Raw genomic sequence first — 20,040 nt, 5'->3', positions numbered from 1 at the left:
AGAGAAATTTAAAAATGAAAATAAAATAGATGCTTTAAAAGTAGCTGAGTTATTAGCTGGACTTTCGAAAGTAAATATTTAGTTTGAAAAAAAAAATCATCAGATGTCAAATTATTTGATAGCTGGCTAATCTTTTATGATAAAAAAAAAAAATATCAGCATTTAAAAGATTACTAGAATTTTGTATCTGAAGGTGTGTGTAAAAGCTGAAATAATCAAAGCCAATTAATAAAAAAAATCTTGTCACAACAATTTGCATGACCTTATCAATTTCCCAGCAATGACGTTACTTGCAATTCGACGCCATATAAAGGTCGTAAAAATTAATGAAGACAGGACTGAAAGACATTACTAGAGCACAAAGAGACTTAGAATCAATACATGCAGCGATATCGGCGGTGTAAATTAAAAGTTTTTTTTTCTTTTTGATACGGTCTTATTCTCAGTGTAAATGCCTGAATTTCAAAATATACCTAATTTTTTTTTTTTTTTTTTTGGGGGGGGGGGGGGGTGTTGTTTTTATTATTTATGTTTTTTATTTATTTATTTATGTTTGTTGTTGTTTTTGTTTTTGTTTAATTTGTTTGTTTTGGTATTACTATTATCATTATCATCATTTGTACCATTTATAACATTTTTGTATTCATTTAAAAAAAAGTGCTTTCCATTTCATTGTTCATGCACAGTATGAAGTACTATATTTTTTATATTTGAATAATTTGCTAATATGGAATACGCTGGACAAAACACGTACAACTCAAACAATTTTTTGTTGGAACAAAACCTTGAAGAATGATAAATTTATTAACGTATATAAGGCAGAACGCTAACATTTAGAATAATGAATTACATGTACAGAGAAATGTGGAAAATAAATGTATAAAACTTCCTTGTTCTATATGTCTGATATTTATTCATTTATTTATTTTTGTATTTTATAGGACGTACAACTTCAATATATAGCCTAGATAACTACCAGGGAACATTTTCTTGTATCACAAAATCATTTTAAGCATAAATTAGTGAATGTGAACACTATCACAGGGTCTCTGTCTTTATTTTGATGATTTATTGTTTCCAGGGAAAAAAACCCACCCAAAACTTACAGTACGTCAAGGCGTTTCCGCACTCTGAAGCAGTATTCAGTTTCCCACCCTATGACGTCACAATACATTTAACTTTTTATGTGCACTGACGGTTTAACGTAGGTCGCGGGTTTGCTGACGTCGTTAAAACTGGGTACGCAATTTATATGATTTGGGCGACTTTCTTGTGCACATTTGATTATGACGTCACAATGAAAAAGAAATCTGCGATGATTTTTGTTTTATTAAATTCTTCAGTATATCATTATTTAGGTATAACTTTTCTTGGAATTGGTAGTTTAGTGTTATATTATTTAAGCAACAACTTATCACAAATAATGAAGGCTTTTTACGATTTGTAAGTCGATACAATACTTAGATAAAACTTTTTTTGGTATTGGTAATTTAGTGAAGAAGGCTTATTCGAATGATCGACACTGGAAATATTAAAAAAAGTTTAATTATTTCTTATCAATCGCATCTTCTCGGGCCTTTCCTGCAAACTAGGAAAAACAAGTGGTTGTTTTTTCGGCTTGTCGGAAAGGCCCGAGAAATTGCAATTGATTTGTTCTCACTTGGTATCGCGAAACGATATGGACACAAGGTTCAACTGACCTTTTTTCCTTTGATCGTATTTGAATTATCAGTTTTGTTTTATTAAGAAAGAAGCCATTATTAAAAAAAAATCGCAAATACACCTGTTACATCAAAAGATTAAATTTTATTTTTAAACAGGATATTTTTTAAAATATATAGATGTACAAGTTTATCATAAATTAAATACTGCTAAGGTACGATGAAACATTAAGACAATTTTTTAGCGGCACTGACTTCCTGTTCCTGACAACTATTTGATTCTGAGGGAGAGGAGGAGGGGGTTGCAAATTTTACCGAGTCAGATTGTTTATTTTCATGTCGATGAAGGACAGATTATTTATTTCCAAAAAAACAAGGACAGATTATTTATTTCTTCTTCACAGAAAAAAGCCTGACGAGCATAAAAAAAAGAAAGAAAAGAGAACATCAAAGTTGAAAACTCCCGGGGGGGGGGGGGGTGCTAGAACTAGTCTTGGACAAATTATTGATTTTCTTGCCCAGTCGAAGACAGATTATTTATTTTCAACATTTTCGAGGACAGATTATTTATTACCAAAATCTGTTACACCCCCCTCCCCATGAAATGATCGTCCCCTAAGCAACAGCTTACAATGCTGTTACCTACATAGTTTATTCGCTACTTTGCTTTCCATGTCCAACAAATAGAATTAATGTTCTAAAAAACCTGGCTGTTGATTACGTCAGATAAAATTAATTTTTAAATCCTCGTCCCATTTTCCCCTCTGAAAATGTGGTATGTAAAAATAAATATTTTGTTTAAATATATACTGAAAATATATTGTATTTAGCCGGGACGATATTTGGCAGAAATTCGTAGATTTGAGAGAGCGCCTTGCTGAATGGTCTAAACAAAAACATTTTATATACTTGAATTAAAGGATACCGTTTTCCGCCAGCACGCTTGAAAAGAAAAATATACAGCCAAATGTAAGAAAACATCTAATCAACGAAAAAAAGCAAAACAAAACAAACAGAAAAGAAACGGTAAGATAACACATAAAGAAAGTAAATTGGAAGAAAGAAACTAAAGGATTGATTGTTGTTTTACGTCCCTTGCGAGAATTTTCACTAATATAAAACGTACAAAAACCCTAATCTGAAGAGAAACATATCTAATAATCATTTCAATGATATTAAATTATTATGATACGATTCACGGGCCACTTGAAAGTAGATAGACGTGAATTTCTTTTTTATAAAAATTATTTTAGCTCATATTTCTGCACTGAATACCGGATAGATATTCACGACGTCAAGCATGACGATATTTTATGGCGTCGTTCTAAAAAATGTTACATTTTGCGATATAAAAGCAATTGTCCACATTTAAATTACGCGAAAACTAACCCGAAGTCATATTAATTTTTTCACATCGATTTATTTCAAATCAATTCTTTGTTAAAATACCAAAGGGAAAACAATTTCGTCTGCACCATTTAAAAGTTATTGATATTTTTTGAAACAAAATCTTGCCTCAAAACGAGCCGAAAACGACGTTTTTCTTATATAATTCAATAGAATAACGTCGAAAATGTAACGACAACAATGGCATGTTTGGGATTTAATTACACAAAAACGATGCAGACGAATTTTATAAAAATTTCAGAGAATATAAAACCAAGGTAGAGGATTCATATAACTAATTTTCAAGGTATGTTTTCGGACACTTTTAAATGGCCTGCAAACCCGCGACCTACGTTAAATAATGGATATAGGCCTATGAAGTTCTAAAAGGAGTTCCAAAGGTAAACAATTTTTATGACATACAATTTACGCATTTAACAGCTATATTTAGCTTTAGGTGTTGCCATTGGTGATGACGTCACTCTTGGTAACTGCAAGGAACCGTTGCGTTGTGGTTACTGTTGTTAGTTACTCACTTCGATCAGTGGCGATTAGACGTGTTTTTCACAGAGCGACAAAAATCTCATATATCACTATGAAAAGAGAAAGATCTTCTAAAAGAAAAAGCAAGAGTGTGTCTAAGAGGGTAATTCTTCAGGAAATAAATTTTGATTGGTCTTTAATGTTTGTTTTCATGAAATATACTTGCAATATATCATAGACATATACGGCCGGGTTCACATGAGGCACGGCTTATCATAAAAAATGCTTCATGAGAAAGAAATGTTTACATACCCATGATATCCTAATTTTACTTGAGTACAAAACGGAGAAAATATGCACGCATTTGATTTTTTTATAGATAAAAAGTTAAAATAAATATGTGAAAAGGGGGGGGGGGTGTTGGCAGAAATAGTAATAAGTAGTCGCGGTGTTGGATCATGGAGCTAGACATGCATTTTAGTAAAAATACTTAAAATACTGTGTGAAGTACACGCCACAGTACATGCAACTCCCAAATATCATTAAATTTTAAACTTAAATATGTTTATTGGAAGTGTCTACCATTGTCAAAGTAAGAAAAATCAAAAATTGAACAAAATGCACGGATCCACATTCCAAGGCGGGGTCCACATGTCATACTCAGAAATTTTTTGTCAAGAAAAAAAAACTCTACTTCTCCAAACCCGAAAAACCTATTTCGTTGGGGGGGATAGAAGAAGACACTTTCCAAGGTCAATTTCCCCAATAACATGACTCTAGACTCCTTACTAATAATTATAAGCAAAGGGGAGCGTACTGAGCAGCAACCGTATTTTGAGTTGTTCCCCTTTGACCATAAAATGATTTACAATGTAAGATACTCTGTTTTGCCTCATACATTAATTATCAAAACATGTAATAATTCAGAATTCAGTATAACAAAGGTCATAAAAATTCCACAGATATAAATTCATCGAGAAAAATGAAATTTATTGTTGTTTTAAAATTTGACTAAAAGATACATGGCTACATGGATTTATTCTATTTTAAGGTTTGTTTGCAAATGCATAAAATTACTACAGTTTAAATAGTTACTACAGTTTAAATAGTTACATGTACATGTATTTATATGGAGTGTGTGTGAAAATTAACATCCCTTGAATAATCGAGAACGTTTTTGTTGTAATTCTAGCGCCGTGTAGAGGCCTCTTCTGATGACAGTCGTCAGTGGTACGAGGTGATGCTTGCCCTGGCGGCCAAATCAGCTGTAAGTCTTTCTCCTCTCTCTCTCTCTCTCTCTCTCTCTCTCTCTCTCTCAACCTCTAAATTAGTTTATCTTATTTCTCTCCAGTGCAAGCAAGTCCTTGCTTCTGCTGTTCATGAATGGAGAGATCACATTCGGGACTGGGTAAGAGTCTGAATGGGGTCATTTTATAAGTGCATTGATCTTTGTATGTCTTTTATCCATGACTGTATTTTCTCTTGGTTTTTAGATAGTACGCTGTACTTCTATTTTTTTTTTACTTTTAGCGTGAATTGACCAGTGCCATCAACAAGTCTGAGGAGCGTAGAGAGCTTCCTACCATACCACAACCTACGCATCAGGTAGTGTGGGACTCATTCTCAGTGTTGGAACAACATAGACACAAATATTCCTTTTACTTAGATACTTATACATTATACGAATCTATGAACGATAATCAAGCTTTTTTATTCACACTTTCTTGGTCGGTTGTAAGTCATATGAACTGAAATGTCCTTTTTTTCTAACAGATTGAGTGGCTGGCTAGAGTCAATTTTAAGCACAGACCAGTGCGCCGTGACGTACCAGAACAGAGACGTCACAAAGTCTCCAAGAAACAGGACTTGAATTCTTCCCTTTACGTTTATTGAAGAGGAGAATTCTATATTGGTAAATTGAACCTCCTATAAACCATAATTATGATGAATTAAATAGGGAATATTCAAGTTGGATATGAAATTCATTCATGAGTGAGACAGGATTTTTTTTTTATATTTTCACGATATTTTATTCAATGGATAAATTAGAGTGTTTCACTGTTGAAAATGTAATAAAGGGTGTTAATTATGTTATATATTTCCTATATTTTACAAAGAGATAGTAAATGAAATGATACAAACACTAGTAAATGTTCTAGAGAAAATATAGAATATAGAAATATGGAATTTTATTGAGGATCAAAGTTTTGATCCCCATTTTGGAAAGACAGTTATAATTTTCCTTTGGGTATGCCTGTTTCAAAATTACAACTTGCTATTTTGTGTTGAAATACGTATCTAAATCTAGCCCTTTTGTCAGCAATTTGATTTTTTTTCCTGGAATTTTGTAATTATTATAATAATGCCTTTTCCTTTCTTCTGTAGGTTATATGTCTGCATGGTCGCAAATGTCACAGAACGACACAACCATCTCTGTACCACTGGGCTCGACTTTCATGTTTCACACCCCCTATGTATTGCATTCTGTTAGCGTATAATGGGGTTGTGTATGTGACTGTATATATGTTACATAGACAAAACAATCGAAGCATGCATTGCAGATGTACTTATTATTTGGGAAAGTTTTATTTTCCTTTATTAGGCCGGCATGGACCCATAAGTTTTATACCCATCACTCGGACTTGATGACAGCGCCCCTTTTTACATCATATAGACTCAATATAACACGATACATTCGCTGGATGCATTGCTAAGTAAACAGTGTAGTACCATTGTGTTCTTGCCTGGTACTCATGCCCCTTTTTTCACTGCATTATGGAGCCATTGATTTGTGACTACCGGTACATAGAAAATGTCTGCTACTATATAGAATGGAGTTGCTGTCTCCGGGTGTTTCTTCTTGACAAAGTTTTATTTGCCTTTATTAGGCTGGACAATGTGCACCTCTGTATATAGTACTTGCATGATCTTTTCATTGCTGAAATAAATTTTTCTTTAAAAATGAGATTGACGTTTGTTTTAGTTGTCATAATACCCCAGACAGTGATTGAAAATTTGAAACACGAGCGTTTGAAAGACGGGGATTGAAATATATTTATTGATATTTTTTTTCGAATTCCCCTTTTAAACTTTATTTTTGTGACATTTACATATTGAAGTACGGAAGCCCATTAAGAACCTATCAAAAATATTTTTGAATTCGATGTAACAAATTGTAGAATTTGTTATAACGAATTTAATTCTTTATAACAATTCTTTGAATTCGTTAAAATGTATTTAATCTGCTATAACAAATTTGTTGAATTCGTTCTAACGATTCAAAAATTTGTTTTAACGAATTAAATTCGTTTAAACGAATTCAAAGAAATGTTATAACGAATCATATTCGTTTATTCAAATTCTAAAATTTGTTATAACGAATTAAATTTGTTAAAGCGAATTCGACAAATTGTTATATCGAATTCATATATATTTTTCTGTAGGCCCTGATTGTTGAATTTGATTAAGGGTATTTAATTCGTTATAACAAATTTTAGAATTTGATTGAAGGAATGTAATTCGTTAAAACATTTTTCAATTTTGATTTTTTAAAAATTAAAATCGTTATTACGAATTCAAAGAAATTGTTATAACTAATTAAATTCGTTAAAACTAATTCGCCAATTCGTTATATCGAATTCAAAAATCTCTTTTGATAGGTCGTAAATGGGCTTCCCTATTGAAGTGATATGAAAAGAACTTAGTCTTGTCTTCAGGAGCCACCTACTCTGCGTTTTTGCTTGTCACGTGAAATGAATATGTACTCATCATCAGTTTCAAGGCATTAAAATAATTTTAATTCATTTTCTAACTGTAAATCAAGCACTATTGTTTAAAAATATTTTTACAGTGTAGTTCAATAAATCTGATTGGTTTGGTTGATGTCAGGTGCAAAACTTATATTTTACGATATTGGCTCGAGTAAATAAAAATATAATAGGGAAAATCCGAAGATGTGTGTTTATAATGGTGAAAAGTCTTTAAAACTTAAAATTCTCATATAAAGACTTTGTCTCTGATTTGTTCCAAAGAAAATAATATTACAGATATATCTTTTTGATTCAGTCAATCCATTATATATCGACTTCATAGAAAAGCATATCGACTTAACAATTCTTACTCAGTTGATATGTATTCTTTGAAGTCGATATACATGTATCTATGGATCGACCTCACAAAAGGGCTATATTTGTATACATGTATTAATAATTTTACACCTGCAATTCGAAATTTCGTGTACTAGTATTTCATAGATGTGCAAACAACTACATGTATCTAAACATTAACTACTTAAACTGTTCCATGGACCAAGAATTCCTGGAAAACAAAATAAGTAAAATTCATGTATTAGAGTGCATGAACTACCCTTTAAAATCTGATTTATTGAATTTATCACAAATAGATCCCTTATAGTCAAGTGTAATATTGGACGTTGGAACCTGAAAATACATCACTGCCCTAGGGACTTCGGACGTCTGATCGTAAGATGGCCACACTGTAGATGAATTGTTAGTGCTAGCACCATTTGGATTTCCATGTTTAGCAAAGTTTGTCCAATATATAAGAATGTCATTTTCTAGGCGGGTTTCTTCTTGGTTGAGAGGAAACACTTTCTGTAGATTCTGAAACAGATACGGTATGTCACCTCCGTGACATGCGTTGTCATGGCAATTCTCCATAATACCTGTACCATTCAGAAATTTCATTCCATAGTCGAACACATACAACCAGACTTTATGCCGAGAGAGTGCTAGGTCTTCAGCGATCTGTCTTGTCGGACAAGTAAAAATGTAGTCCGTGGCGAGTTCCGCCAAAGCCTCGCGAGCATCTCGCGCGTTTCTGGGAGAGTATCTCGAAAGCCACGTGAAAGCTTCGTTTTGATTGATCATTAACAAAAGTCCAGAATACGTCATCATATTCATTGGTGATGTAAATATGTTGTACACATACGTCAGTCCTTCGTGTGCAGTTGTTCCAATGATAAGTGATTTATTAGCAACAAGTCCCTTCTCTATAGCAGTGTGAGGATTAACCGGAACCTCGTCACCGTCATAATGCGGTGACCAAGGCAAAAACCGTTGAAGCACATTGCCAATGGCTCTAGTAGACGCCTGTGCCCTGACAATTTCCATCGGCAATTTTCGACGCAAGCAACGCATGTCTCGTGGAGAGCAGTTGAGATTTCGACTGAATTCAACTCCTTGAGAATACGCTTGTTGAAATGACTTCGGCGGAATGCTAAAAGGACCGCTTTGAATGATGGCTCGCTGGAACAATTTATCCGCTTTTCTCGAGGTAAGATGAATCAGTGCTGACAAAGCGCCGGCACTTTGTCCAAAGAGAGTAACCTGAAAGTTAAAATTATTTATTCATGAAGTATGTTAAAAAATGTTGTTCACATAAATTTTCTAGTAAATTCTTATTTTATGTTACAATTATAAAACATATGCCATTAAGAATAAAAGATTAACACTTTCCACTATAAAAGAAACTAATGTTTACAAAAATATGGTAAGATTTGTTTAGGCCTTTGTGAGCCCTCTCCCTTCAGTACAATTCTTGATTTCTCATATTACTTATAAATCCCCTGTAACTCTCACTGACGTTGACCATTTTTATTATAGCTTACATTTTCTGGATTTCCTCCGAATTTTTGGATATTTTTGTTCACCCATTCCAAAGCCAATCGCTGATCTTTTATCCCATAATTCCCTGTTGCTGAACCTTGACCAGTTCCTGTCACCAGAAAACCCAGCGCTCCTGGAATATCACAGATTAGAACATTTCAATGATAAAAAGATTTTTGTTAATTTAAGACGTAATATTAGTGCTTACTCGGTTGTGGTGGGGGGGGGGGCATAATCCGACAGATAATTTAATCCATATTTACCACCCCCCTCTCTCAATTTGACTTTACATACCCATGCAGTAATAAAGAGATAGAAATATCAGCCAGAAATTCATACAGAGGACCTTGAGAATTCAAGGTCAAACAATCCTGCCCGCAAAGCAGACATCTTGTCGCTTTGCTTAAAGTGTGCTTTATTGATAATTTGGAAGCTCTTTCTTTTTAATTACTTTAAATATTGAATTCTACTTTACTTACCCAATCGGTAATTTACTGTAACTACGATGACGTCACCCCTCTTTGCAAATAATTCTGCATTATAGATATCGGCACCAGCTGTGAAAGATTCGAACGCACCACCATGCAGAAACACCATGACCGCTTTTCCGCTGCTAGGCGCCGTATTTAGAGGCATGTACACATTCAGGTACAAACAGTCCTCAGACATCTAGAATAACATAAAGAAATTTTGAACTTCCAATTAAATTCGACCGCAAATATTTAGGTCAGGGAAACCTAAACATTAGTAACTGACCTGGGAATAATAATTAGAATATTGGACGGTAAGAATTTAGCTTTCATCTTATAGATGTATAGATGTGAACAAACGTGAAGAATTAACAGAAAATCGTAATGTTGAAGCATCTTATCAAGACATTAGAATATTTAATGTTCTGAAAAGCGTCTTTTTGTGACTGCCTAATAAAAGAATTCATAATCTGTACAAATTGTATCATTTCTTTGATGGTAAGGAAAAGCTGCACTCTGTCAGTGTGACTTTCACTTTTAATTAATGAGTAAGTTTTCGGTGTAACCTTTTCGCCCCTAAACTGAATTTCCTCTTGTACTTGTAAGAAAAAAAATTCTTGACTAAAACTAAAATAGTGATGGTTGCATTCTTAACAAAGGCTTATCTCATATAAAGGATAGGAAATAATGATGAATGTAATGCTAACAGAAATGTATGATTAACATTGCAAAAGTATTATTAGTTATAGCAAAATACATTAAAATAAATGCTCCTGAAGACCAAGTGTCATCAAATTCGAATAATTATTTAGCATCATGTAAAAGAATTATGTAAGTTAGGAAATTCAGTGTTTTTATAGCTAATGCAAAAGAACATTTTCTTTAAAGTTTAAACAATTTATAAATTATACTCTAAATATTATAATGTAAAATATTTATAATATACATTGGATGTAAATTTCATGATTATGTGTACATTGAACAATATGTATTCTTTGTTAATCTTGTTTATGGAAAGTAGAACTGAAACACGATGAAGAGATAACATTTAAATGTGTTCTTCTTTAGAAATGAAGTGGGTCCAAAAACGAAACAAAATTGAGATTAATTAGGCAATTAACACCCTAATTAAGGTGAATTTGTCTTCTAAATGATGGATATATACATGTCATTGTGAAAGTTTACGTGCACTATGCAAAAAAGTTGGAATCTCAAGAATCATTGTCTCAATTTGTTTGAACCTCATTTTGAAAGACTGGTTTGCAAAAGTAGAGAACATTTCTTATGCGATTGGAGAGAAAAGCGAAGAGAAAATCACAAAACCTGTCATCATATGATTTTATGGAAGGAAATAATTAATAAAATTCGAAAGCACACAATTTACAAAGGAACAAAAAAAAAAAAGACGGGCGAACAGGACGAGCGAAATGCCTTTAGTGCGACAGACATGAAGGTGAAAAATTAAATCTCAGTTATAACAAAATTTTCTTTGATATTTCATCTAAAATTAAAGTATACTTTATGTAAAATCTCCACAATTTGCAAGAATCTCAATAAGATTGAAATTATTTGCCTATAAAATAGCATACACACATTCAAGAGGGCAAAAAAGATCATTTTCTCATACTTTAACACAATTTTGCGATATGAGTGGGTCTCCCCCATCCCTATTTGAAAGTTTATCCTCATAGTTTGCGTAAAAATATACATTTTTTTTTGGTTAACAAAACATGGAGCAAAGATAAACTATACCTTAAAAATACACTTTTATGACACAACATTCGCTCGCATCTTTACGAGAATTAATGGAAGACCATTTAGTCAAGGGTCATGTCACAAGCATGACTTGAATAACATAATTCATCAGGTGTTGTGTAGCGTAGTGCTTAGTGCGTTAGTCTCAAAGGAAAATGATACTCAAGATTTTTATTGCTAGAGTTCGAACCCCACGAATACCACATTATTTTTTGATAACAGAATAATTTTTTGTAAGAAAATTTTCCTCAGAAAGGTTTTGTTTATCATAATTTCGTTAATTTCAATAATGAGAACTTAACTCTAAATACTAAATTTACAAACTGAATATTATTTTTATATCTCTGAAGCTATAGGCATTCTGCACGCCTTGTTCACCCATCTCCTTTATGATTACTGCACAAACAGTAAGACCTACTTCACGTATGCACAATCCCAGCATTTGATTAGCGCCACATGGTGGCTGTAGGCACATTGGACGCACGTATCGAGCATCCCACATAAAGTCCCACGGTGAAGGCTCTCGTGGATCCTCCCATCTAAAACAAATTTTTTTTTCATGTTAATTTTCATCGTCTTTTACTTTTACACCACTGAAATTGATCCGTTTCTGAAAACTGGCGTACCCATGGAATTCAGCAGTCTGGAAGCTTCCCTACATACGATTTTTTTTTGTTTTAAATGTTTAAGAATTTTAATACACCTAAATAAATTAGAAAATGGAAATTTCTTTGTCTGTTGTGTACACCTGCCGGCTTAAAATGCATGACCGTGTTTTGTTTAGCATTCGGGATTCACTTTGTTCATTTAAATTATAGAATTATGTCTTGTTTTCTTTGATTTGTCTGTCAACATCAACTGAGTTTAAACCGATGTTGAATATTTAAAGAACTCAGGTTAAAAGCTTGAAATTTCAAGTAACCGGAATTGACATCCAGCGCCTGAAATTCGACAGAAGAAATTATATAAAGGTAAATGATTTACATATTCTTGTTTTTCAATGCACAATTCAAGGTCATTTTTGACGATTTAAAAAACTCGGGTTAAAAGCTTGAAATTTCAAGTAACCGGAATTGACATCCAGCGCCTGAAATGCGACAGAAGAAAATATATAAAGGTATGATTTACATATTCTTTACTTTTTAAATGCTCCATACAAGGACGTTTCCTGGTATCGGTGTTATGTGGGGGAAAGAAGAAAACAATCTAAATTATCGCGCCAAGTAGTCTCATTTCTAAGATTATCAATGTCAAACCGATTACAATGAGGCTGAAAAGCTGTTAAATCAGCATATTTTTATCTACATGTCTGCAAAAACGCTCTGTATACGAATGAGTAGATTATTGGGTTTTTAAGGATAAAATGTCTGTGACATGCAAACTAACGCAAAATTTTATGAAATTGAGATCAAGATTCGAGTTGTATAATGTCATTTAATATGTTATCTTTCTGTAAACAACAGAAATTATGTGCAAAATATCACAACATTAAGAGATTAGTTCCGTGAAAATAAACCTGATGTTTTCCAGAGTAAAGAGATAAATATTACCTATTTTGGCATGCACATTGCTTATGTATCTCTGCAACATGAGTTTTCTCTTAGCCAAATGTAGAAAAAAAAATATGATCTATATCAAGATAGTACCTTATATTTCATTTAATCAGATCTCCTGTCGTCAAAATGAACAGAATGTATTGTAACAAACTGACTGTTTGGTGTTTTTACAAAGATCACAAAGATTATAACGATTTAATTACATATATCACTTGAGAAATGGTTGCAGTTTTACCGTTTGCAAAAGGAAAACATCACATCAAATTTCCAAAAAATGTTAGATATCTTCCATAATTCATTAGATTACATGTATGAAGTGGAGTGTATTCATCCTGTGTCACCGTATGAACTATTCTGATATGCTTTTACTTGTCAAATAAATCTGACACTCCACCCGTTGTTCCTCCATTATTCTGATTCAGAGTAAAAACTGCTGATTTAAACTGGCTCTTCACGACAGTAACTTACCTTCCCGGAGGCTGGGCAAATGGGACTCCAAGAAACACTATAGCATCATTCGTTATCTTTCCTTGGATCCATCCATGTGCTGTTTCGACAAAAACACATTCTATACCTTTGCAACTAAGACACACAACGATAACTACAACTAAACTTGTTCTCCATGAACTCTTCCCCATGGCTTTTTCGAGAAATGTGTATAGTTTGTTATGGAATACTTAAGAAAAAGCCCTCTCCCTAAACACAAATGACTGATGTACTCCTGCCCGCAGGCTATGACGTCACTTGTTATTTCGATGATTTGCACATATAAATCATGTATTGGCATTCAAACTGCCCATCAAGGAATTTTATTTTTTGAAAGCCTTCATGTATATATATGTAATTTATTTATATGTTGATGTACTTTTATTAAAGATGGCATACTTGATATTTCGATTTCTGATTTTTAGATCGTTTTTCTTATCGCATATTAACTCAATTTTACTTTGAAAGTTTGAGCATGCGTATTTTCAGCTTAGGAAGCTTTTACAACTGGTCCCGAGATGATATAATATTTTCAGGCGGCAGGTAAATTCATTGTATATTAGTTTCACTCCAGTTTATGTTTTTCTTCGTTCTTCTCCCTGGATACATGTACATAGCTTTTCATAATTATTTTTAATAATTTAATTTTTCTCCTCTTCAGGATTATCATTTTTAAAAATCTTTTTATTATGGGCACGCACCCTTGTAATAATATAATGTTTTTAAAACACTAATGATGGAATATAATATGAAATGTTTTGAAATATAATAAAGTTTTTCAATTTCACAGTCACACTTCTTTTAATGAAAGGAAAATATCATCCGCACAAGAAGTGTTCGAAACAATATCCGACATTTCTTGAGTTCCTTGTGCCATGAGTGTTACTTTTCATTTGAATGAGGGAGTTGTAATTATTTGGAGGTTTTCATGTTATCTTTAGTGGAAAACAAAGAATTCTGTCTGTTTGCTTTTGATTTACTGTCAAAATATCTCTTCTCATTCTGTTTTTCATCTGGAATTTAATAATTAGTCTGTATTGTCTAGAAATGGAACATACATTCCCGATTATTTTCAAACTTCAGATTAAAAATATGATTGCATTTATTCTTTAAATCGATTCCCCACAAGGAGACACATTAGATTCCACAACTATTTTACAGTGAATTGACCACAATTCAAGATATATATTCAAGCTACCAAGTCATAAGACGAGTTTATTTCGCATGCTCATTAACAGGCTTTTCATTTGAAATAGCAACTTTTCACTGACTTTGAATTCATGTTTTTACAGATTAAAGATAACTTTGTACAGATTTTTACATCAAACATAATAAAATTTAGAAAAGTTGAAATCCTAACAAGGATATTTACTGCACTGTAAGATCGGTTACTCCAAAGTATTAAATTTTTAAATGTATTCAAATTTCGGAAAGGGACCAGGCAATATTTATCACCAGGGTGGAACTGGGGCAAAAAAATATGATAATAATTATAAAGTAAAATTAAATTTTAAAAAAAGCCTTGGTCCCATACTTTACTGAGTGTTCCTTCTTTTTAGCTCTACTGGTCAGAGACTAGAAGTAAGGTGTGCCAGGTCCGTCTTTCTGCCTGTTTGTTTGTAAACACTTTTTCATAGTGCTACTCCTCCTACAGTTTGGGTCAAATTTTATTATAACTTAGTATACAAGTAGACTAAGCTAAGAAGCACAATTCAATTCATCAGTTTTTGAAATTAATGAACGGAATTGCCGTGGTTAATATAAATAGTAATTTCTGCGAAATTCAAAATGCTACTCCTCCTACAGTTTTAGTCTGATTTCAGTATAACAGGGTACACAAGTAGACTATTCTATATACATAATTCCTTTCATCGGTTTTTGATTTGACAAACGATGTTGTCATAGTTACTTTTGAAAAATAGAAATTTCTTTGAAATTCTGTCAAAGACTATTCCTCCTACAGTTTTGGTCTCATTTCAATAAAACTTTCTACACAAGTAGACTACACCAAGATACATAATGTTTTTGTATCAGTTTTTTATTTGATGAACAGCCTTGTCATTGTTACTATAACAGAAATTTCTGTAAAATTCTTTCAAAATGCTACTCTTTTCACAGTTTTGGTTTGATTTCAATACGATCTGGTACACAATGAGACTACATAGGTACATAATTCTGTATATTGGTTTTTGATTTCGACAAAAATATTGCCATGGTCACTTAAAATAGAATTTTCTTTGAAATTCTTTCAATACATTATTCCTCCTAAGTTTTGGTCCCATTTCAATAAGACTTAGTAACATGTAGACTATACAAGGATAAATCTTACTTTATCATAAATATACATCAATAGAGCTACAGTCTCGTCATAGACTTCTTGTTTATATTATTTTAATGAAATATTGTAAGAAGACTTGATTTTCAAAGGATCCACCATCATATTAATATCAGTCAATCGATTTTGGCGTGTTCTCTTAATTGGCCATAACTTTTTTTATTTTCCTATTAAATATGGCATATTTTGTATCAATTGCTCTTTTGTAATTTAGCATGAAGTTTCTAATTCTAAAATGATATATTGATTTCCAGACAATTTTGAAATGTTAAAGGAGACAGAAGAAAGTTTCGCACTCAGGGCGACGTCTAAGTTGTGAAAAAAGGATCCGGTTTATTTTAGAGTACTGTTCATATATATATATATATATATATATATATATATATATATATATATATATATATATATATATATATATATATATATATATATATATATATATATGATTTTAAAGCGTTCTCTCACTTTATTACAAAATACAGTCATACCTTGTATAAATATTCAATTATATAATAGTGTTATTATTTGGATGTACTATGCCGAAATAGTAGTCAGGGTTTGACACATGGTGCACGAGCCGGAGGCGAGTGCACTATGTGTCAAACCCTGACTACTATTTCGGCATAGTACATCCAAATAATAACACTATTATAATTATTATGCTGACTGTTGTTTGTATACGACAATTTAATTAAATTCTCAATCCCAAACCTGTTTGCAGACGTTAAATCTAAATGAAAATTTTCTTGAACATTCTTTAATCAAGCGTTATATCAAAAAGCGTTTTATTGACTCCGAAGAACCAGTTCATGTTACGTTGCAATTTTGGTTACTGATAAATTCCATTATTTGTTAGAGAATTTTTCTTTAAGATCCTTATCAATAATATTAGTCTTTTAGAAATTATATTCATTTATTTCTTGTTTTGTGACAAATGTATAAAAACTACGTTTATATAGTTGAAAATACATTCCGTAAAGTAGCGGTGTTTGTGGCGTAATCGGTAACGCGTTGGACTGACGTTCTCGAGATCGTGAGTTCGATCCCCAGCGTGGGTGCTCATTACATTTTCTCTAGAAAAGACAGCCGTGCACTATTTCGGCATAGTATGCTTACGCTATATAAATCCTTAGAACACTATGCGAAAATAGTTGGGTATTGATTATATAGAGACAAACTGACAGGAAGCATAATAATACTTAATATAAGGTTCCGTAATTAGGCATTTGCATACAAATTGTCTGATTTTCTTATTTAATATTTCAAGTGACGATTTTTGTTTCATAGTGTTTTATAGAGGAAATATATGAATGCCTCATCCATTACTGCTGTAATAAAAAAAATACTTGTCCCATCCTAATGAAGGCCAAAAATATCAGTCCCATCATATTTTCCACCGGTCCCACCCTGGTGATAAATATTTGCCTGGTCCCTAAAATCATTCTTTCGCTAAAATTTTATATCTTGATTTTGCTACCGGAATTGATCGGCACTTGCTGACAAAAAATTTTATTGAGATGAATTTAATTAAACCTTAGTAATGGGCCTCAATGCTCCATCCATACAAAGAGATTGGCAATGCGGATAAGATCGCAGTGCGGGTTGCATATTTGATACAATCAGGTGAAGAATGTAAAACAGTTCCAGGAAAATTTCCTACAACATTTTTTTTCCCTTTGAAGTTGGTGATTGATATATTAAACGACATCAACCTTCCTAGTACATTAAGAAACATTATTTTATTTGTAAAAGCTAATTAATCCGTAAACAATTACATGTCTGTGACAGCGTAACATACGAAGTACGTCTAGTAGTACTTCTGGCCTTAGTACTTAACATACTGTGCAACAGGTTATACGAAATGCATGTTTGCTTTTCTCATGGTTTTATTTGTAGACGTATTCCAGTTTCAACTTGTTCACCAAACAGAAAGTGTCAATTAGAGTAATGATTTCGATTGTACCCATTTCCGTTTTGTCGATCGACAGCGTCTCATAACTAAACATGCGATCGTGCAACGACCGCAACATACAAAAAAAGTATTACGTGAGTATCTCATTAGCAAAACTAACCTCCCCCTCCCCCCTACAAGCAAATGTAATTTGGTTCCCCTAAAAATTAAAAAGGCCGTAATACCATAAAAAATCATCGAGGCGTGACGAAATGCAAATTCCAACTGTAATTAATAAGGAAATGTTTAACATCATGTAAATTATCATGGTGTAAATTTGGAATTTTGTGGATGGATGTAAATGTAAAATTTACAACAAATATCTTTTAAATTTTGCGACTACCTCCACCCAGTAGATGCTACATTTTCAACACGAGAATCGGAATCAACATAAATGTTGAAATATTTTGGCGAGGGGTAATGTATTATATGTAAAATTTTCTGTTTTACCCTAATTTTTGCGTATTTCCTTTTTCCTATCTGTCTTTTCCCATTACAAGCTTTTCTTTTAAAAAAGATAGGTGAGCTAGCGCGTTAGCCATCATAAAACACAGAAGTAGATATCTGAACCCTTTGTTAAGTTGCTGAATCGATTAATTATTAATAGGTGCAGTGGTGCACTGGGGTGGTGTAAGGTGGGGGGTCTCAATTCAGAATGAATGGTGAAAGTGGGCTTCACATCTGCGATGGCATAAGTCATTAACTGTGCTTTAAGCATTCTGTAGCTTACTGTTATTTCAATTTTGAGGTGAAATATAAGAGATCAGTAGAACCTAGGTATGGACACCTAGTTTAAAATAATCCAGTGTAGTACTGTTTTATAGCAATCGCATCTTCTCGGGTCTTTCCGGTAACATATACAACCTGATTAAAATCAGATCCTTTAATCCGCTCACATAGATTGCTGCACACGGCCAAGATTTTAATCAGGTTGGCAACATATATATCCGAGATTGTTTTCCAAGCTTGCCAGAAAGAAGTTAAGAAAAACTTGGTTATTTAGTATTCTTTTAGAATTAACCGATCTCTTCAGTCTTGGCATTATAAGACCTAAGTTTAACTGCTACTTTTTTAACATTTGTATACAGCTTAGACAACAAAGCACAAAACTTCAGATCATATGTATTTTCAGATAATTAAACGAAATTTACATGGTACAGTTTTCCCAGAGAATGCCCTACCGTGAAGTCGAGCATGCGTATTCCAGAAAAATAGACTAACGTAGTTGCTAGCGCTCGAGAGCGCTAGCAATGATAGAATACAGATAATACTACTCAGATAATCCAATTGTTCGGTTATCATTACTGTACATGTATATAAGAGCAACCATATCAAGAACGGAATTGCAGATTATTGATACTAAACGACTGGAGGTTAACTCCATACGAAACGAATGCATATCGGCATCATTCCAAATAATATATTAGATTACCGAGGTACTTAATAGCAGGCTAAAAAAAATCAAATTATTAGAAGACACTCACCACTTGGTCTTCAGCGGGAGGTGATTTTGAACGAAAAAAAAAAACTAACCTTGGCCCCCTCTTCTAGAAAAAAATATCTATATCTGAATCACACTCTCAATGAAAATAAAATTATAAAAAAAAAAAAACCTTACAGTTCGGTATTGCAAAAAAACTGATATTTAAATTCTCTAGTCCACCATCACCATTAAAAAGAAAAAAATAAAAATAAAAAATCACAAGTTATAGTACCGTTGGATAACATCGGTGACAAAAGGAGTTATTGATGCTCGGAATAGTATTTACATCTGAGAGAATTTTCCGACCTACTGTCTACCCAGAACTCAGGACAGCCATATTTATTTTCCAGTAATGGACAAAACACATTTCTCTCACTACCAATTGTCAATTAACTTCTCCAAGCTAGAAAACTTAAAATATAAACAGTTTTTTTTTTCTCTGATGGTGTAAGGATATAACGCATCTGAGAATTCTGGTTGTCTTTACCAAAACTGAGTGAGTAAAAGCAACAAAAACAAATAAAAAAAAAGACTTAGAGGATAGACATTGATTTTTAACAGTATTTTTATGGGCAATCAGAGGTTTCTTTTTAAAACTAGGAGAATGCTTTTCAATGTAACCATCACAGATCAATAGTTGAAAGTGGCAAAAATAGAAAGTTTTAAAAAGCGAGTGCCTATTTTTTCTTTTAAAGTTATATGTGTCATAAAGTAGAAAGCTTAATGAGTGAATCTTTTCCCTTCCTGTTTGTTAACGATAGACATTTGTTGTCTGCGACAAAAGTAACCTAGAATTATTTTTTCAAACATTGTTTGTAACAGAATAAAATCAAACAAGGTTAATGCC

General features: G+C 32.7%; 2 protein-coding genes across 2 annotated transcripts; one reads left to right on the top strand and one right to left on the bottom strand.

Moving 5' to 3' along the window:
- The first annotated feature begins 4,300 nt into the window (after positions 1-4,300).
- Positions 4,301-6,495, top strand: LOC133204149 (uncharacterized). The gene is made up of 6 exons (XM_061339913.1): positions 4,301-4,402; positions 4,723-4,797; positions 4,882-4,938; positions 5,061-5,135; positions 5,304-5,442; positions 5,916-6,495. Exons 1-5 carry the CDS (start codon positions 4,301-4,303, stop codon positions 5,421-5,423), a joined length of 429 nt encoding a protein of 142 aa, XP_061195897.1. The 3' UTR covers positions 5,424-5,442; positions 5,916-6,495.
- A 1,382-nt stretch (positions 6,496-7,877) lies between these two features.
- On the bottom strand, positions 7,878-13,598 carry LOC133200057 (crystal protein-like). The gene is made up of 5 exons (XM_061335807.1): positions 13,407-13,598; positions 11,801-11,921; positions 9,637-9,826; positions 9,160-9,290; positions 7,878-8,878 (listed from the first exon to the last, which is right to left on the bottom strand). Exons 1-5 carry the CDS (start codon positions 13,574-13,576, stop codon positions 7,892-7,894), a joined length of 1,599 nt encoding a protein of 532 aa, XP_061191791.1. The 5' UTR covers positions 13,577-13,598; the 3' UTR covers positions 7,878-7,891.
- Positions 13,599-20,040: the final 6,442 nt, after the last annotated feature.

Source organism: Saccostrea echinata, unplaced genomic scaffold, assembly GCF_033153115.1.
Source record: "Saccostrea echinata isolate AGI-Se365-2 ecotype Australia unplaced genomic scaffold, CSIRO_AGI_Sech_v1 ptg000002l, whole genome shotgun sequence".
NCBI classification, from domain to species: domain Eukaryota; kingdom Metazoa; phylum Mollusca; class Bivalvia; order Ostreida; family Ostreidae; genus Saccostrea; species Saccostrea echinata.
Note: the sequence above shows the minus strand (reverse complement) of the source record. Positions and strands in the feature narration are given on the sequence as shown.